This window comes from Colletotrichum chrysophilum (genome assembly GCF_026319265.1).
Source record: "Colletotrichum chrysophilum strain AFK26 chromosome Unknown scaffold_8, whole genome shotgun sequence".
Classification (NCBI taxonomy): Eukaryota; Fungi; Ascomycota; class Sordariomycetes; order Glomerellales; family Glomerellaceae; genus Colletotrichum; species Colletotrichum chrysophilum.
This window is the reverse complement of record NW_026517295.1, coordinates 74,467-95,177: the sequence shown is the minus strand read 5'-3', so window position 1 is coordinate 95,177 and position 20,711 is coordinate 74,467. Positions and strand designations below refer to the sequence as shown.

General features: G+C 54.7%; 2 protein-coding genes across 2 annotated transcripts; one reads left to right on the top strand and one right to left on the bottom strand.

The window, feature by feature from the left end:
* Window positions 1–12,302: 12,302 nt before the first annotated feature.
* On the top strand, window positions 12,303–13,971 carry COL26b_001724 (uncharacterized protein; the record flags this gene model as incomplete). The annotated part of the gene is made up of 4 exons (XM_053174666.1): window positions 12,303–12,516; window positions 12,670–12,807; window positions 12,871–13,104; window positions 13,337–13,971. The coding sequence occupies 4 exons, from the start codon at window positions 12,303–12,305 to the stop codon at window positions 13,969–13,971; spliced, it is 1,221 nt and encodes a 406-aa protein (XP_053041289.1).
* Window positions 13,972–16,979: 3,008 nt separating this feature from the next.
* COL26b_001723 (uncharacterized protein) lies at window positions 16,980–18,075 on the bottom strand (the record flags this gene model as incomplete). Its single annotated transcript, XM_053174665.1, has 2 exons — window positions 16,980–17,548; window positions 17,727–18,075. The coding sequence occupies 2 exons, from the start codon at window positions 18,073–18,075 to the stop codon at window positions 16,980–16,982; spliced, it is 918 nt and encodes a 305-aa protein (XP_053041288.1).
* Between the last annotated feature and the right edge of the window lie 2,636 nt (window positions 18,076–20,711).

The window sequence follows — 20,711 nt, the reverse complement described above, 5'->3', positions numbered from 1 at the left end:
GAGACGAATATGTAAAGGACTTGGCATGTAGGTGCAGGGTAGAGGCGAAGAAGCAGCCCTCTTCATGTCTCAGGGCTTGCCTGACCTAGCCTCCTAGTAGGAGAGTATATATGAAGGTGATTACTGTAAGTAGAGACGCTATTTTAAGACCAATGATGGTCCTGCAGAGTCTTTCTCAGTTACGTTATGGTACTTTATATGGCATTCTTCTAGTTCGACGACCTTAACGCAGCAGCGTTCTTGTTGGGTCTTGTGGGTGAGCCGTCATGTATATCACGGCTGGCAATAAAATGCCCAGGCATATAAAAATCTCTACTAAGATCAAGTTTAGCAATCTTATTTGTTTGAATTCCCGTGAAACTAAGAATTCAAATAAGAAAGTAGTAAGTGGCAAAATTTCTGCCGCTTATAAAAAGAGAGACCGGATTCTACCAAGCACCTCCTGCTGTTTCTCGCCGCCATCAGTCTTCACTATTCGTCGTCTATTTAAATACAAATACTTACCTACAACCGAGGAAGATTAAATCGCTCGTCGTTAATGCGTTCATAGTTAGGAGGAACTACTCCTAGAAGTAGAGAAACCCAGGACGCGACATGCAAGAACGTGACTGAATGTCATTTGGTCTTGGTTTGATAATTCGAGAGCTTGAAGAACATTATATAAGTTCTTAAAAACTGCAATGGAGATAGCGGAGGCATAAGCTGTATGTATCTCCGATCATCATCACCCCCAGACTTATGCCTCAATACTTTACCCCTCAGCATGGACTATGATGGGCCTGAGTTAGTTCTAAGTCAGCTTTTATATATCATTTGTGCAATCCCGTATTCAGGATCGTGAGGATGCATTCGTACTTCTTTCTTTATTACACTGTATATACTGAGACGGAAACTAAGGAACAGAGATCCAGATCTAAGTCTCTTCAGAACTCAAAAGGTTTCGCCAAAACCTCGCTCGTAGCGCTGGATAACTGTGTCTGACGTTGTATAAAACTAGTACAGGAGCTGTAGAAGGCACCAGTGACGCTCGCCATTGGTCTGTCTGCTCCCGAATTCTCAGCGGACAGGTTCTTTACTTATAGCAGCACCCTGTACACTCGTTAGTCTGACATGCCTCGGAGCAACGCAGAGCCTAGACACCAGGCCAACACGCTTGCCATAATGATCTAGGCCTATAAATATGTCAACATCTACTCCGAAACTGAGATTCTTTTCCTTCAAGGAAGCGATGGCGACGTTCTGCTTCCACGCAATTCGCTCACCGACACATTTTCGCTCTAAGATGGAACGCTGTTGATAACTCCATCAATTGCATGTTATTCAAGAATTCAGGCCATCTTTTAATGTCCTGTGTTTATCATGATTCTGTACACAGACTACGCCAAAGATAGTGGTGAAGGAGAGTGTTGAAAACGACCTCTTCATTGACTACGAAGATCTTCGTATTTGAAACCTTCATGTTGTTTTGCGAAACCAAACCAGTACGAGATGAAGTCTCCGGCCCCAGAAACGCGTCGTTATGGGAGAGTCAGCTAATTGTCTCTACAAAGCTTTGATCACGGAGAGAATCGAAGCGTATATAGACCTGAGAGTAACAAGACCTCGCCGAGAGGATGATGCCACGCCAGCTAATGCGACAGTCAATCTCCGTACGTGTGAGCCAATAGATCGGTCGTCTTGTGCCGGGGACTCAAACGTCTCGGGAGAATCATCTACATAAATACTCCAGGGTCTTTCAAATGCGCCAATATTTGGATGACTGGTTCTTACTTTACCATTAGCGACTTCACCAGTGCTCAGTGGACATGCCCCTTTTGAGACTTATCGCCGAACGACACATGAGCGCCCTCGTTTGGGACGACCAGGGCTTAATCAACACCGAATAGCCCCAGAAGAACCAAGAACAGCGACATGGGAGGATGTTGCCAGAGACCAATGCTCAACCGCTAGACAACTAATTCACCCTTACCTGATGACGAATTCGTCAAGCAATTAGGTCTGTCGTTGACTCATATTTGTGTCTGCTAAGCACGATTGAGCACTTTCACATGTTCTATATACAGGACGCCCTTTAGCCCGGCCTAGCAGCTGACTTCCTGCCACGAAAATGGACACGATATCATTCTTCTGATGTAATTTGTGTCCATGCATGGAGCTAAGCACGCGGAAATGTACCTCACCCGACTCTGAATGAAAGATCACAATGTGCCATGAAATTGCGCACTCTACAACATACTCTGATGTCTACACGTTTAGGATGGCCGAGGCGCTTGGACAAACTGTTGAAAACCGCACGGTTTCTCCTTGCTAAGCTGTTCCCTCCGATTCATTGGCAAGAGTACTCACTCGATCCCATCATGTAAAGACTTACCACAGCAAGAGACCAAGGGTCGGGACCTCAAGCTATCTCACGCCTGGCCGCGGGAGACGCTGACCAGGAAGCGATGACCGTAGACTCAATATACAGGAAATCTAACTCTGCAAGTTTCTACGGCGTTGGGATGGATGCCTACCTTTTGATTCTGACTGTATCTTATCATGACCTTGAAGTCCGAGAGCCTTTGCGGAGTATGTCAAGCAGGTCGGCATCTTGAAAAATACCACCTCCATCTTTTGCAGCCATACGCACCATCCCCATGATTCTACGTTTTCTTACGTGAGATATGCTTTGTGGTTTCACATAGCAATATTCGCTCTGGGTAGTACGAGATTGACGTCCACCATGCCGAGCTCCTGGTCATCGCGAGCTGATGGTGCTACAAGCCCGACGCTCCTCGACCTTCCAGCTCGCATGACGGCATATACAGTGGCTAGCGAACGACCGTTTACGTGGGAAAGTTATTTGCTGCAAGGCAGAAAAAATCTAAGCATGGAGTTGCCGCGCTTGCATACGCGAGAGCTCTCACGAGGTTGCCGCGTGGGCACCGAGCAGTATTCGATTAACTAGAGGGTGGACGCCGTATGGCCAGCCCGGTCTTTCAAGCGTCGTTTACGGCTCTGTGGGTATACAAGACTACGTTGGGACTGCACAGGTCAAGCTACAATTTTAAACTTGCTGTTTGATTTCACAAAGCACCTGACTCCCAGCAAATCTAAGGACTGTCGTTGAAAGAGCCAGTCCAGGTCAGGTCTCATTCGATACAGCTCGAGGCAAGCTCATCTTGCATCAAGGCACCGCAAGCCCTCGTTGTACGGCTAGTGCTCGAGGGCGGTTGATGCGGGGAAAGCGGCCCAACCAGAATGTTCTTGAACGGGAAGCATGTCACCAGCCGGGTTCATCCGAAGTTGAAGAGAAGGGTGCACTTCTACCGGAAGGTAGTGGCGTTGGCGCACCCCACCTTTTGAGTTTCCGCAGACAGCAAGATTGGAGGCTCGTAGTTTTGTGATGGGTGCGCAATAGAGCACGTGTGCTAGACCTTCGGTGGGGGAAGCGTCCCAAGGAAGCTCAGTCTGGCCGTAATTGGCCCGCGATATAACGCAGGCGCTTCAGATGTATGTCATGAACCGCACGTCTGAGTGGCTACCCAAGTGTGACGCCTGTTGGGAGAACCTGCATATAGGCGCATGCGTAGTTTGCAACCTTGGGGGCTACTCGGTGCTTGCGGCGTCCATCACCGGCTGAGCTCAACTCTTTCTTCGGATAGTAGGAGCCGTCTGCTGGACGGCAAGATGTTTCGTTTCTAGAGTGGAAATGTCGCCGGAAAAACTGATGGGCAGCAGCAGGAGTTTCGTCAGAACGCAGGCAGGGCCGGTCCTGAAGCAATCGCAAGTGACGGACGGGCAACTGGACTGAGCGACCCGTGTCGTCGGCATTGCCTGGCCACTATCCGGCCGGATCTGGGGCCCATTCGAGCCGAACCGGCGTGTAAAATCTAGCCGGGAAACTTTGATAATGGCTTCCGTGAGAAAGGCACGCCGGAGCCAACGTGACCGAAGACAGCTATATCCTGCCAAAGCAAAGTAAATCTGGCAGCGATTGTGCGCCCTCATTTCGATCAGCAAGTCGTACGAGTCGCAGTCCTACCTTGACGGACCGCAGCGGTTGCAAAAGATTAGCTCTGGTGCAATTGGTGACATGCAGCATTAGTGCTTTGTTCGAGTCGTCGTTAGGCGGCGAGCCCAAGGTGCAGCCAAGTGGGATTAGACCCATGTTCCCGCCGCCCAACACCAGGATTTCGTCAGCGACCGTGGGAAGAGATGGGCCGTTGTAGCGTTACGCCGGAAATCATCCCAGATTCGGCTTGGTGTTTGTCATTCTTTCCCTGTCTGGCCGTTATCCCTTTCTCTTTGTATTCGAGACCGGAACGCTGCCATTCGCATATTTGAGCCTTTTCGGATTTCTAGTGACCAAGCATGACCTGAAGAAGATCTCAACTGTTGTGGGTGTGCTGGTTGCTTCTGCGTTGGTTGAAGAGACCATCATCGCACACAGACGGGGCGTGACCTGCATCGACGGGTGGCCAGGTGTCAGCGGCGTGAACTCGGGGCATTCCGCCATGCTGCGGCACCCCGCATCCTGTCCAATTGGCTTGGAATTTCGTGAGATAGGGATGATGGCTCAGGTTGCCATTTGCGGAAGCTGAGAAGGCTCGAGGTGCCGGGCAAACAAGACCTCGTGTCAGAACATCGAGCGTTTCAACGATAGTCCGTCTTCTGAGTAGCACTCAACTCGTGATCTGCACGGCTGGGCAACAAGACAGGCGCAACTTCATTCGGCTTTGTCGGGATAGCATTCTGTCAGGCAGACGACAGCCATTTGGCCATTGCGACCAGCTGAGCCAGAGTTGGGCGTGGCATGCCCCAGACTGTTCGAACCTTCTTTTGCACAACACATTGCACAGGGGAAGAAAGCCGCCTCTGGCGCCGGCCGGGATCGAAGTAGGGGCCCACGTGCGAGGGGCTTCGATTGGCACGGTAGAGAAACCTGCGACCTGTTTCCTGCAGCTGGGCACATCAGCCAAGTCACCGACTGCATTGCATCGGCACGGTAGCTACCAAACTAGTAGACACGACACCCTTCTGCCCGAGGGCGCATTCAGCCTGGCTTCTGGCATGGAAGCCTGCCATGACGTCCTCCAGAAGGAGGTATGGAAGGTTCGACGAGACGGGATGAGAGCCCAGCCAAATTGCGACAGCTTGCCATCAGGCCATCCAGATCGTCGGGTTGAAGTCGGCAGGTTGAGACAGAGACAAAACTCTGCCTCATCTTGAGTGTTGCCGTGATGGACGGTGCCATCCAATGGGCAAGATGGATCGGTCACTCGAGTGCCATCGCGCTCCTGGGTGGTTCTCAGCACCGGGGACGAGGAAATGTAGGCCCAGAAAAAATCGTACCAGACCAGCAGCCAAAGGCCCCAATCTGGCCAACAGCCAAGGCCAAAAGCTGCCGAAGGAGGACGTCCAGGGATGTTTCTTGTTCTCCACTTCCCGAGGAGACAGAGGAAGAGTTAGAAACTGTTCCATTGAAGTTTCAAGAATCAGAACGGTGCCTTTTCGTCCACCGAGGGGGCCTCCGGTAGCCGACGAGCGGCGAAATGCCATCGGCAAGCTTCAATTATTGAGTCGATTGAGTCGCATTCCATTGACGCCGAAATTCTGCCGCGCAAAGTGATCCGTCGCCCATTTTCTGAGTTTTCGGCGGCAGGGAGGAGCTGAGCAGCACCCAGCCTTGCAGGTCTGTGTATGCAACCCGACGTCGACGTGGGATGACCTGCTGCAGGCTGCACGGGGTGCAGAGATGACGGCACCACCGCAATAATTGCAGGTGCTCATGGCAACGTTTGTGCTATGTCGTCTTCGCAGAGAGCAAAATTGCAAGACAACTGTCTCTGCGGTTGGGGGCAGTCTCGTTCTACCCCATGAGCTTGGCCCTCGTCAACGCTCCCCAGCGCGAGCTTCCATTCGGAAACGTCCAATCCGCAGCCGGTATCCGTACCAAACATTCTGTGCGTTTTCGTTCTAGAAGTCATTTGCCGTCCCTATGCTCGGTCCGTCGAACCGAGAAGTCCAACTTGTTTCGACGTTTTGGCATCTGGCAGTCCGAGCCATTCTGTTAGTGGATGAGTGACGGACAGAGTCGGCGGATATTGCTATCTCGTGTCGACAGCGATGGTCTGATCACATCGCACGGTTTTTGGTGATTCATTGAGACTGAGAGCGCGACTTGAATCGTAAAAGCTTGAGATACCCGGGATCAGGGAAGATTGCTTTGTGGATCATGGAAATTGGGGGACCTGGCCCTCGAGAGCTCGGGACGCTGACTGCCTAAGAAGAACGGACGAGGGCCGCAGCGCGAACCTGAAGAGGGGGGAAATCCGAACAGCGACAGACGAGGTGTGTGATATCTGCAAGTACAGACACAGGTTGTCTGTGCCGGGGGGGGGTGCCAGGGGTGACAATGGTCCGCACTTCTAGAACGCTCGCGATTTGCGGTGTGGAGCGGAAGGCCGGGCGGCGAAGATGAAGATCATACTGGCACCCAGCATTTGATATTGCCTAGTGGTTGAATATTGGCCGTCTTGCCTCCGAGAAGACGGTCCTAATAAGCTCATTGCGTATGGTGTATGCTGCTCAACAGAAGGAGGATATCCGCATTCCGATGCCGACGGAAACCCGCCAACTCACTCATGCTTGTGGGGAAGGACGGGCGGGAGAGTCGGTCCATTGGAGCAGACGGGCAGTGAGTGCGCTGCCGAATGGATGGACCCCCGAAGTTAGGTATAATGTGCGGCCTGCTACGTACAGTACTGTGCGGGGTAGTACGCGGAGGCATTCCGACTCAATCGACTCGTCCTGCGCAATCGTTCAAGCGTAGGTGACGAGAGTCAACGAGTTGAAGCTGGCCGGTGTTGTAAAACACCGCGTCGCGGCCTCCCTCTTCGCAGTCGCAGCGCAAGAAACATGGCCAAAGGGGTTGTTCCTGGGAGAGGGCATATCCCTGTAGACGAAGCCAAGCTGCTAGCAAGGTGTTGAAGGCGAGGTAACGACATTCGCTGAATAAGGAGCCGGTACCTGGTCAGCGGATAAGGCAAAGTACTTAGACAACCTAGCTCCGGTAGGTTGGCCCCCAGAGCTCCAAGCACATAGCTAGAAATGAAGAGCGGCCATCTGAGACGTTAATCGACCGAATCGCATCTTGAGGAGAGAGGGCTGGGCTTCAGCTGACGTAACTGCTGGACCCAACGCTGCCAGTAGCCGCCGGGCTAGATCCGTCCAAGAAGATGGGGGAAAGGAAGGCTAATTACCGACACGATGACAAGACGGCTGCCGGGGTGGATGGGCCGTGGTCTAAACGGCCACAGAGCGTTCTCGGCCAGTGCTGTACCATGCTGTCAGGCCTGCTACGTCGTAGGAGTCAGGACACAAAAGCCGGCTGCCAGGTGGTGCAGAGGTTGCTGTAAGGCCGTAGGGGAAAATTTGGGCGACAGCTGCAATATCAAGAAAAGGGGTCATCTGCAGGCTCGCGAAGAGGAAGATTCCTGTGTTACTCGAACGTGCAGAGGGCAGATTTGCGGCCCACCAGAGTACCGGGGTTTGAAGTGGTGATGCGAGGCTCTCGGCCGTGGCCCTGCGGTTTGCTCCGGTTGGAGATTTGTCGAGATGGAGGAAACGAACTGATGACGGGGGTTTATCCAGCCATGTAGAAGATTTGCCTAGCCCAAGACCGTCGAGTTCAAGGAAGGCGTGTGAGGTGAGCGGCGTATGTGACGAGGAAGTGGTTTGCGGCTGTTGCTTGGGACAGAGATACATTTGACATGGCGGAAATAGGCCCCCAAAGAGGATCGGATAACTGGTGCAATTGGAAAGTGCTGGAAATATTGGCTGGTGTAGAGGCAGGAGCCACAATTTGAGATGTGACGAGATGTAATCCGGGGTGAAGGAAACCGAACAGACAGCTGCCAGGCCGGAAGAAAAGATCGTGGAATCGGTGGACGTTGTCTGCGCAAGCCAGCTAGCAGCAGTGTTTTCCAGGTTGTCGAGGCATGCGTGCCTCGATTTGCGTGTGGGTGTATCTGTACGTGTGTGGTGTGCGAGTGTGCTGGCCGTTGAATGCAGAGGTGAGGTGTCCTGGCCCTGGGCCCCTTGCCCGCGCATCCGTATCCGCATCTCTGTTCTGCCGCTCTGCCTGAAAGGCAGCTAGCCCTGCGAATGATGCATTGTGGACATTTGAAAGACTCCCATTGGGTTCCCAGAGACGTATCCGGTGCATGTGCAGCTGAATATGCAGTGTGCGTGCTGCGGCAGGCGGCTGCGAGGAGCAGGAGCAACAGCAGCCCAGAGCAGAAAGAAACGAGTCCAAGGCGCTCCTTCCTGTCGTACACTGCCCAAAAAATGGCCAGGTCAAGTGAGCAGGTGTTGGTGAGGTAAGGAAGCCGCGTGTATTACTAAGTCCCGTCGAGGAGGAACTGAGGAAGCTGCGGTCTGCAACCATGGATGGGAAACTGCAACTGCTACTGCAACTGCAAGTGCGGTCTGCGGTCTGCGATACAGCCGATACTTGGGTGGGTACGTCTTCCTTACCAGCGTCACTGACCAGCTGCTGTGGGCTGCCAGAGGTTTAAGTGGTTGACAGGGGTTCTCTGGACGCACTGGTCCACAGACGATCCAGTCATTATTTCGGGTCGTTGAGATACTGGGCTGTCCCCGAAGCCAAGTGGAGTGGGGTTACCATGGTGCACCTCTGCAGTTTGGTGTTTCCGTTTCTGCCAGCACAGGGCTTCGGCGGAGAGGTACCGGGCCAGACGATCGTAAAGAACAAGACACAAAAAGAAAAGGAGACCACTGGCAGTGTTGGAACCCAAGGGCAAGACGCGCAGGGGAAGCCAAAGGAACGACGTTGGACGAGTATGGGAATGCCCGGGAAGAACAAGGACGCGGACGGGAACTCAAGACACGCAGAGGTACCGACACAGTGAAGTCGAAACGGCGCTAAGGCAAGAACTTGAATGGAGATTTTGATGGGAACTGGGCATGTAACTGCGCTGTAGGTAAGGTAGGGTACTTGAACAATAGTACCGTACCTTACCCGCGACTTTTTGCCTATCGTCTTTTATTTTTTATTCCTCCCGTCTTTGTAGACCTGTGGGTGCTGTCTCTGCCCTGCGGGACGGTTTCCTCCTTACCCCTTGGAGACGAAGCATGTTTGTCTCTGTCAACCAAAACTCCGTCATCGTTCTCGCCCAGGTCCTTCGACTCGGACTCGTGCCTGGCCGGAGACATGAATCTGAGATCGATCCAAGGGGGGCGGCGGGCGACGAGACTAACAAGACCAACAAGACCAGGTAGGGAATTTCTCCATCTCAATCTCGCGGTGCTTCTCCAGTGGATCGCCCGTCGACATTGACTTCGCCCTGGTTCGCCCACGAACTCTGCTGATGGGTCACTGTGAGATTATGTTCAACTGATTGCGTCTTTCCCACGCGATGTCGAATCCTAATTATCCCCGACAACCGCATGCTGGCAATAGCGTCTGGCGACTGGCCACAGGCGACAACCGACGTCGAAATCTCGTTTTTGGAGAGCGCGGACAGGGAGCCGGTCAGTAACAAAGAAGCCCTCCACAAGCTTCCTCGGCTTTTTTTCTTCTTTTTATCGTAACACGCCCCCCTCTCTCACCCCGTTGCGGGGTTCACTCCTCCTTCGGAGATACTTTGTACTTACTGTAGCGCTGGTGAAGGTCCAAGCCGTTTAACGACGAGATATCAGATGAAGGAAACGGGTTGGAAAGCGACAGTAGGAAAGGAGAGAATCGGTACTGCACAGTAGGCGGGCTTCTTCAGCTATTCAAGGGCAATCCCGAAATGCAAAATGATTAGACTGGGCAGCAGGTCGGCAGAACGCGATTCACATTCAACCGTTCCCTACCGACTGGCTGTGCTGTGGTACGTGCCTCTGAAGGAAGTGTCTTGTCTCATGTCGTCTCGACTTGCTTGTGTCCGGGACACCGTCTCCCTCGCCGTGTGTGGGATGTCGGCGAGTAATCACCAGACACTTTCAAAATTCTTGGGAGCACGGAGTCAAAAAAAAAAAAAAAAGGGAGACGGAAGCCCAGTATTTCGGAGAGGAATCCGGGGGCAGGCGACGGTTCTCGGCCAGTCAGTCCAGTCCTGTCCAGTCCAGTCTCCTGGGGCCTTGTCTGTCCGCCGTTAAGCCGGCCCAGGTATTTGGTTCAGAGTATGCAGGCGACAGGAGGCAGGTAGGAACCTACCTAGGTAAGCAGGCGTGCCGGAAATAGAGATGGGCTTTTGAAAATTTGATCCGAGTCATCCAGATAGGTATTGCAGACCGTGGTGAGGCAAACATCACGCACAAGGAGAAGGAGATTGAACGGCGCTCTTACACACATCTCACCACCAACACCAACACGGCTCCAATGAAGCACGAAGACCTCCCCAGCCTGATGCAGTGCTAGCAGGTCCTCCTGTTCGGCCACCCCCACCCCGTCGTCGTCTTCTTCCCCTTCTCCTCCCGTGCCAGCGCCGCCAACGCCTACTGCATGCTAAGGTACATAGCGTCCCGTTCATCGTTCCTACCCCCTCCCTTGCCCCCCAAATCCCAGTCCCAGTCCCAGTCCCAGTCCCAGTCCCAGTCCCAGAATCTACGAATACGTCCCCAGTGTAGCCGTCCTCTGTATGGTGTGTGGTGGTGTGTGTGTGTGTGTGTGTGTCCCCGTCGGTCCCAGGCCGCTCTTTCCCGCACCTGTTTCGGTGCACACCCCCTTCCCCATCCACATCCCCATCCACATCCACACGTCCCCTTTCACCTTCGAACTTCGACTTCGACTTCCACGGAATTGACGTCTGGTGTGGGCGTTGTCCACTTTGCTGTGAGTGAGGTGGGAGGCAAGTGTCCGGCGCGCTCTGCTCTGCTCTGCTCTGCAGCTGTGTGTGTGCTGTGCTTGGCCCTTGCCTGTCTGCCCCAGCGTCCTTTCCCTCGCGGTGCTAGTGCTCCTCGCCTTCCCGGTTGGCACCTCACCCACCCCCCTCCCCCCCTTCCTGACCTCACCTTACCTCCTTCCTACTACTGCCTCCTGCCTGCCCCTACGAATACCTATGTACCTAGCTACGAATACCCAGCCAGGCAAGTACCCTACCTACGCAGTAGGAAGGCACCTCACTCACCTCCCGTTGGTATTCTCCTCCTAGACCTCCACTCTTTCCTTGGCTGGAGTCCTGTTGCTGCCGAACTCCAATTGCAGCGCAAGCCTGCTCCGTCCACGCAGCAGCGACTGCCCTTTCTGCCTTCCGCGTTGGCTACCTGCGGTTCCTGAGGTGGGTGTCTGTCCACGACTGAGGTGTCCGGTGTGGTGTGCGTGTGTTGTGTGTGCCTTCCCTTGCTCTCCCACTCTTTTTTTTCTCACCTCTCGTCCTTTTTTTTCTTAATTCCTGCCACCTGGGATCGGTTGCACTAGCAAACAAGAGTCATCATCATCACTCTCTTTGTGGCTTTCTCCCTGCCCTGCCCTCCTCCTGCCTGCCTCAAGTAACGCATTCCCTCGCCACGGTCTGAAGGACAAGCAAGCATCCGTCTGAAAAAAAGGCCAACCCTCCCAAGCAAGAGAAGAAGAAGCACCCACTGCCGCCAAAACTCCAGCCAACCTGGCCGCACCGTACCGCACCGCACCGCCCGCACCGTCTCATTAGGCATAGACCCGACTCGACCCGCCAGTTCGCCGCCGTGTAGTGTCGCTTCCCACACACTCTCTTGTCGCCCGCCCCAAAACGCACACGTCGTCGTCCTTGCCGTCGCCGCCACCTTCGTCGACAAGTTTCCGACTCCTTCTCAAACTCCGAAAACCATTCTCTCGCACGCGCGCATTTGAAGCCAACCGTCTTGTTTCCTCTGGTCCTGTTCCTGGCGTCTGCAACATCGCCGGCCGTTGACTCGACATTTCCGCGCAACGACATCTGGAAACAACCCCGTCCCTCTTTTTTCCCCTTTGGTGAGTGGTTTCCCTGTCTGTTCGTTGCGACCCCCCGGCGCAAAAAAAGCCGCGAGACATTTAAGCGCGGCGCCGCCCATACCCAGAAAATTTATTTTCCCTGTCCCTCCCCGTTGGCCTCTCCCCTGACACCACGGCGCCTTCCACCCATCCATTTGCGACACCGTTCTTCCAAGGCTTCCCATCCGCGCCTTCGGCCCCGAACGTCGCTTTGAGACTATCTCAACTAATTCGACTTCGAAGAACAAAGACATAATCGAGTCCAGCCTCCTCTTCGGTCTCCGAGCCTCAAATCCCTCAGACAGACCCGTCAGCGGCCTTCCGGTTTCACCTCCAGCGAAGCACCACCAGCACCGCCATCATGTCCTACTACGAGAACAACCCTCAATGGTCCAATCCCGGTCAGAACAATTGGGAACACCAAGCGCCTCCTGTCCGTGCTGGTGAGTCGGCCCAGTCGCAACATCGCCAAATTCAACAACAATCGGAAACCGGAATTGACTCGAGGTTCCCGTCAACAGGTGCCAGCGGCCCCACGGCTCAGGACGACTTCGCATTCTTCTACCAGTTCGAGGGTAGGTCTACTGTTCTCTCCAGCGCGTGGCCGACGGTCAGCCCGGCGCGAGTTTCTCTCCGGACTCTCGCCCGGCAGGCGTCGCGCGCAGGAAGACCCAGCTGACGAGATGATACTTTAGATGTGGTACGGACACTGACTGCTAGGCCTACAGAGGTTGATCGTGCATACGAGAATCTCGCCAAGAGCGGGAAGTCTTACGGAATGGGCGGTCGACGTGAGTACCCAACCCCTGGCGGCCCCAAGATGGGCCCTGCTGGTCCTGGTCCCGCCAGAAAGTCTCTCGACTTCAGTAAGTCTGCTCGCACTTGGCGGGCAAATCCGCGGCCTTCCCCTGCTGACGCAGACCTCACAGCCGGACGCATGGGAGCTGGAGCTGGAGCCGGTCCGCGACCGCACTCGATGAACCAGTTCGATGATGCCCGAGGCCACCCGAACTCGAACCTCCAAAACTTTTACGCCTCTCAGCGCCACCAGTCCTCCCGAGGATCCAACGACGCGGAACAGATGATGCAGGCCAAGAGAAGGATGGCCGCTCAACGGGAGCGGGAGCTGCGCAACCTCCACACTGAGCAGCAATACCAGCGAAGTAGGCCGCCCTCTACTGTATAGCACACAAACTTCATTGTCCACAGGGGAGACAGCAAAGAAGAAGAAAAAATAGATAATTCAGGCCGAGGGGTTTCACCATCATGCAACATCCTGCTGCCCCGTCATGTTACTGTCGAGAGATGTCTCCCTGAAAGACCTTCCTGTCCCACCCCTTCACGTAAGACATGGGCAATTGAGAGGACTTTAGGCTAACCACAACGTGCGCGCAGCTGTCGTTTCTGACATCCCCTACGGCAACAAGGCCATGTCCGAGGAGGAGACTCGCGAGCTTATCGCTCGGCAGCGGAGCGCCTTGTACGGCGAGGGTCAGTTTGCCGAGAAGGGAGGCTACGTCGACGAGACTGGCGCCGTGCGTCCTGGCGTGCCTGGACACAGTGGTCCTTCCAGCCTGCGGGGCCAGTCGCCCTTGACGTACGACATCACCCGCGGTCCCCCTCCTCACGGTGATGCCAACACGCCCGTCTCGGTGACTGACGGCCCCGGTCCCATCGCTGGTCCCCCGGGCGAGCAAGGCTCTCGTGCTGGCAGCACTGCCAGCCCTCAGCCGAACGCTCCTAACAACAAGAGCGCTTTCGAGTCTGCTGTGAGCCAGGCCGCCGCCCGTACCAACAACTCTTCCCCTGGTGGCTCCCCTCCTCGCCAGGAGATGCCGGGATCCAAGCCGGCCCAGACGGTTGCTCCCATCGGTACTCGTCCCTCCGGCACCCCGACTGGTGCCTCGAACTCGTCTTCGAAGCGATCCACCACCCCCCTCGCCTCTCCCGGCGGTTGGGGCCGTGGCAATGGGGTCTGGGGCCCTCAGTCCTCCGGACTGAGCCAGCCTCCTGCTAGCGTCTGGGGTTAGGAAACCCAGACGCCCAATCCAAAGACCCCTCCGAGGAGACAGCGCCGCGGCGCATCTACAGACTGAATGAAAAAAAGGGGCTCGATGACTTAACCGTTTACGTGGGTGGTTTTTTAGTTTGTTTTCGGTCTGGATTGATTTTCTCCTCGGACACGGAAAACTTGATATATACCTCGGGCTCAACACGGTATTCGGAGTGAGGGTGTCTTTTCGGCATCTTTTGAGGAGTTTTCTTTTACACGAACCGCATTCTGCAATCACGGAGTCGAAAGTATTGCTACGGGAAAAGGAGATGCATGTCACATGGGCGTGGACAGGGGTTTTACACACGAGTTGGCTTCGGGTTTGACACAAGCTTCGGCGGGAATATCGCAGCGTCTGGGAATGTTTCGGATGATCTGGGAATTCTGGCGAAGGCGAGCACGGAGCGGGAACGACATGTTTTTTTGGTTCTTGGGAACGTTGTCCTTCGGAGCTGGGCATGGGATGAATTCGGGTGCCAAAAAGCGACGAAGGGCAACCTTATGATTCGAAATTGCGAGCATACATCGGCGTGGGCGTGGATCTCGATACTGGTTTAACTCGAATGGGTTGGGAGTGGGAAACGCACATCCGGGGAGTTGACACAGCACACAGAGACAACTCTCTCTTCACGCGGCGATAAAATCACAAAAAACAGGGGTTTGGGATACGGGGTGTTTGTGGGTTGTCATTTCTCATGGGGGGATATTTTCCTTTTCTTTACTCTTTTTTCTCCTTTTCTGCTTCTCGGGGTTTATCACTGGAGGTCGCGTCGTGGGGAGTTTTCTGCCTTTTTTCGGCACTCGAACGGGATCTCGAACAACGGGAGACCACACCGAGTCGTAATAGGGTTCTCGCGCCTTTATTGAACTGGGAAACGAAAGGGAACTTGACTACATCAAGACGGGGTTCGGGGTGGATAGATCAACATCGGATGCGTTGGAGAGGGACGGACTCGGATGCTACTCTTCGCACGCTTTGCTCTGAGGTTGGAGCAGGCAATCTAATGAAAACAAACATGCTTTTTTTGTCCCCCCAAATTCTGTCCCGTCCGCGTGTTCATCTTGTAAATTTGGCTCTATGGCGACATTTTCCGTCGAGTCAATGGTAATATGACATTTGAGAAATTAGCTAGTGGGTGGTGTACGCGGATCAGAGTCTGAACCCGCGCGCCCCCAAGGGCCGAACCTTGAGTCTCGGGGCGGAACCTTGGACGTTGCGTTGGTACGGCGTGAGGTGTTATCGCCCCCCTCTCTCTCTCTGGGCTGGGAGAGTTTTCCCGAATGGCGAGGTAGAATTTTTTTTGCTACTGCCAACTCTCTCCGGGATGGCGGCGGGCTCGGGACTTGCCTAGCTGGTTCCGTGTCCATGGCAGATGGGAGGAGGAGGAGGAGGGAAAGTGTAAAATGTGTTGGCACGGTTGGTTATTGGGCCGTGAGGACGCCGAAGAGGTCTGCCTGCGGCTGTTACCGCGGCCAGACCCAGGGCGGCCGGGTCGGGTTGGGGCCCGACCCGAAATGTAGTCACTGTCACGGATGGGATTCGGTGTATGCAGTTTTGGCCTCATCTTGTGTAGAAGTACCTCTATGGGCCGCAGGTTATTCGACCGTGGATTTTCGCCAACGGGCCTTGGTTCAGGTTTGGGGAAGGGCGGGAGTACGGAGTAGAGTACCTAAGGTAGGTAGGAGAAAGTTGGATCGAAACACTGACCTCGCCGCGACCCGGGCGGTGGTTGCTTGTGGCTTGCGGTCCGCGCCGCGGGATGGGGAGGGGAGGGGGAAAGGCCCGGGCGCAGGATGTGTGGCCGGGCGGACCCCCACACTTTTGTTCTTGTGCGTGTGTGTGGCTTGGAGAAATGGGTGGGGGATTAAGAGGGGGTTTGTTAAGGTAGGCATTTTAGTTTGGCCACATGGATTATGTTTATTGAGGCGTTTTTTGTTTCTATTTGTGGTGATGACGTCTTTGACAGGTTGCTTTTTTTTCGACGCAGTGAAGTCACTTCGTGCGGGTCGGAGGAGAAGAAAAGTGTTTGGGATGACGATTGAGGCGTTTTTGGCCTGCGTGCGGAAGCGAGGAGAGAAAGAGAGAACCTTGACGGATTGGCGATGTTGTGGCCTGTCTCTCCCAGACGGCAGCAGCCCATCAGGGTTCGCGGGTTTCTTCTCTGGCTGACCCTTTAGCATGTGATGGCAATATAGACCCATGCTTTGTTGGAATACTAGGTAAGGTGGGCTGCCCTGCGAGGAGATTTTGAGTTGAGCATTGTTCTTTCGGGACGTACTCTCCAGCCATAGAGAGAGGAGGGGGCCTCAAGCTGGAGTTCCAACTGGCGTTGGTTTACATCTGGACGCCGGTACGATGTAGGATATGTCCTAGTGACTTTGACTTTGTGTCACTGTTTGGTTCCTCGTTGTTTGGGAAGCTTGGGGCTACGTAACTGAGTAACAGGGAGGATGGGACCAACACGAGAAAGGCAACAAGCCAATAGCTGTTGAAGTTCAAGACGGGCTAGTCAGTCTCGGAGAATCAAGTGTACGAAGCGTATGTTGGATGGTCAATATGTTGGCTTTCGGCGTGACTCAGATGTCAAATCTGGGCAACTCCGTTGCACAAGGTGATTGGTATCGAATATCGTCCAAGGTGTCTTGTCACAGTGGACCAATATCCAACCAACGAGCTCTAATAAAGTCACTTGTCGACTTGGCGGTACGCCTTACAAAGCTCTCTTGCAGACAACCAACTCCTCCGGACCGACGCAAACCAATCAAGTTACAAGAGCATGGTCTCACTGACCAACATAATAAGACTAGTAGTTGAACTTGCACGTTCCAACCAACAGCTTAGACTTGACTAAAGTTTATTTCCAACTAGCAAGAAAACAAGACGCTATCCAACATGAATCGCCACCAACCCATGCGCCTGTACCCCTCAAAATAAGTGTATCAAACGGATCCCAACGCCGAGCCGTTCATCGTCCAACGGCCTCTTCACAACCCCAGCGCCGCACACCCAGCACCCAAGTCCATGGGATCGTCAGCCCTCAACGCCTTGCCGCCCCAGACCACCGTCCCCCGCCCGTCGACCGCAAACGCGCCCGCAGTCTGCCACTTGTTCCCCATAACCGTGCTGGGCCCCTCGACCTCGGCCGGCACCCCCTCGGCCGCAGGATCCGCGGCCGCCGCGCCCTTGCCACTCGCAGACGTCCCCCTCCTCTGCAGCGGCGGCGCAGCAGCAGACGCCCCGCTCGCCGACGGCCCGGCCGCTCCCGTCCGCTGGATCGCGCCCGCGACCTTCTCACCGAGCCACCCCTTCTCCTTGAACCCCTGCATCTGGCTCGTGGGGTTGAAGACGTACCAGACGGACCCGAGGCCGAGGCCCCAGGCGGCGTAGATGGCGCGGTCCTCGTCGATGACGACCTGGACGTTCCAGGCGCCGCCGAGCAGGTCCACCCACTTTTGCGTAGCGGCCGCGGAGGAGTGGGAGACGGCGATACAGGTAAGGTTGTTTGCGTGCTTGTTGGCGAGTGTGCGGAGGGCCAGGAAGGTCTTTTGCGCGACTGTTGTTGGAAGAGGTTAGTTAGCATGTGATCTTTCAGAAATATGTCGAATGGGATCATCCCAACAAGAAGGGGGTGTTGGTTGGGCTGCATATGTAGGTGACGGGAGCAAGTATGCAGGTCGCGTAAGGGAAGGGAAGGGTCTGTGTAAATGCGGTAAAAGACAGATCAGACGTACAGGCACAGCCGACACACCGCAGGAAGACGACGAGCACCGGTCTGCCGCGGCCGAACTCGAGCTTCCTGTCGCGGTCCAACGGGGCGAGATCACCGATCTTGGGCGCGTCGGCGACGGGGACCGGGGGCGGGGGCGGGGAGAACCACGGGGCGACGGTGATGGGCAGGGACTTCATCGACATCCACGCCGGCCAGCCGCCGTTTGTGTTCTCGGCCTCGACGTCATCCAGGCCCGCGTTGCTCCCGCTCTTGGACTTGGAGTCCGTGGAGCCGCCGCCGCTAAAGTCGAAGGACTTGCTGTTGAGGCCCACCTTCTTGAGGGCCATCTTGGTTGTCAAACTTGCCAGCATGATGATGATCGCGTCACAGGTGTAGACGTGGGAGGGGTACGGACGGCTATGCGTAAAGTGGTATGTTACAGAGTGGAAGAAAAGAAACGGCTCGCAGGAAGGAGGACCGGCTGCTCAAGAGTTGATGTGCAAGGATGGAGCAGGTTGAGTCGAATGCTGTTCGACAATGCAAGATGCACGATTGAGTTCGCAAGAAGGAAAATCAGAGATGCAGAGCAGTGAGAAGGAAGGAACAGAGACGGAGAAAAGAAAGGAGAAACGTGGCCGACATGCTTATGGCGGCCATCGGGGCGGGATGGGATCCAATGCTCATCCAAGGAGGGGGGAAGCTCTGGCGAGCTCCTGAAACTTTCGATACAGGGCGCGTCGCATGTTTTGTTAGCGACGCTGCGCTCTGAGCTCCTGAAAACCACGGTTTCGCGAGGCTGAAAAGAACCGGCCCAGCCATGGCGCTATCAGGCACCCTGACAACTGTGTGCCTCTGGGAATGAGACAAAAAAAAACCGTGAGGAGTTTTCCTTCCGATTGGTCGTCTGATCGTGCGGGGGGTTTGGAGGTTAGATTTCAGCCTCGGTGTCCGGTATGTGTGTGATGGTGTAGCAAATGTTTCCTTGGTTCCCAGGATTCTGGGATCCGCGCCCTGCGCCGCTTGCCTGCGTAATGAAGGGCGTTGACTTGGGAAAACGAAGGAGTGAGGGAAAAATAAGAAACTGTCAATTGGTTCGTTATCCTCTCAATTAAAGATGCGGGGGCATGTCTTGTCTAAAAAGCAGTTGAGATTTCTGGCAACGCCCTCTGTCATTTTTTTTGCTTTGTCGTATCTTTCAAAATGGGGCATTTTACGAGCAATGGATGCCAGTGACCAACTGCCAAAAGCAGGAATACACTCAGAGAATTGGAGGAACTGTCGAGACAATGGGCATCTTGTCTGCAATGTTCATACTGTTCTGTGCCCGTCATCTGGGTTCCAGACACACTTGAGGTCGCGTTGGAACGCTTGCCCGCATTCTTCGGATGGGGAGTCCCCGCCGAAACGCCTGAATGTTTATCGAGTCAAGACTCTCTTGAACGTCTCAACACAGAAGGTCTAAACTCTAAATGTAAGCGTGTTCGCAGGTCGGCATTGCCATTTGCCATAGTTTACGACGGTAATGACTCTGCAGACGGCTGTGCGCTGCTGTTCGAGACAGAATGCGGGCAACAGCTGGTCTGGGGAAAGTCAATGGTGATCTCATCATCGACGATGTCATGGAAATCGTGTCGATGCGGCGTACGAGCGGTTTCTGCCTATCCAAGGGAGCAAGAACCGCCGGTTCGAAACATGGCATTGGGCAGCCGTAACGGTCCACTTGACACCAGGGAGGATGCATGGAGAGGCGAAGTGGTCGTCCGTCTTCACCTTCGCCTCTTCGGACCGCACTGTATTTTGGTCCGGGCCTCAAGGTCCGTCGGCCGCTTCATTTCGAACACATTGTTCGGCGAAGGCCTGCCGGCCAGCTGAGTGCTGAGAACAATGTGCCAAGATCCGGGGACATGATTGTTTGGATGAATCGGAACATTTCGAACTGGCCTCGACTAAACGGGATGCTACGGTCTCCCCATCTCGGTCCTAGCAGCAGATTGATGGAACTGACGTCGTTCGCACGCCCCTAGAATTAGGGAGACCGGCGGCGGGAATGTGGGGAGCGGGAAGCGTTCACGGATCGTCTTCCGCCGCGCAATTGATTGCGGATGGACGATTGGGGAGGGTGAGGTCTCAGATGAGTGAACCCCAATGACGAGAGGAGGCGGCGGCTCGGGTGGCTGATGGCTGGACTCTGCCAAAGTGCCTCTTCAGCGTTAGCCATCTCACGCCCAGTCCAGATGCAGCTGCTGTCGCGCAACAACACATGTGTGATGCCTCTCGAAAAACGTGTGGCCGTTTGTCCCGTCTGACGCTTTGCCCGGGAGCTGAGTCGGCGCCACGGACCCTCAGCCTTAGCGCCGCCGGAAAAAGACCCAAGGTGGCATTGAAATCGGACTCTACACGCCGTTGCTATTCTGAGGAATGATGAGTGGAAATACGGGCCTAATCAGGTTGTGTCCACGGGTATTCTGCGCCGCGCCAGCGTGAAGGCCATGATGGATCATATCAGATCCACTTATTGGCTCGCTATCAGACATCGCGAGCCTCGCGCTCTCCGTGGTGGATGTAGTGATGGAGGGTTGCATTGCGCTCTGGGGAGAATTGCTGAGGACGGCGCCTTTGTTCATCACCTAGGCTGGCCTGGTTGGGCCCAAAGGAGATGGTCGAGTTCTCAAAAGCACAACGAGACGGCCGCGATGTGGGGGTTCACAGAGCACGAATGTCTCCCTCTCCGGTTCGCAATGGAACGCCTCCACCGTCCGATCTCTGCTCGGTCGCTCATGAACTGGGAGATCAGACCCAGGACACGCAAGAAAGACGTCCGTGATGAGGCCATGACGTCGGCAATCGCATGCCGCGAAGTAACCCTCTGAAGTGAGTGACGCCAATACGTGTACGTCGGCCGCAAGGGTTCTTCAACAACCCCAGCATGGCGAAGTCAAGTTTAATCGGCTCTGTGACTTCTTGAGCCTAGTCAGAAGGTGTCAAGCCATGAAATGCCGCAAGAGTT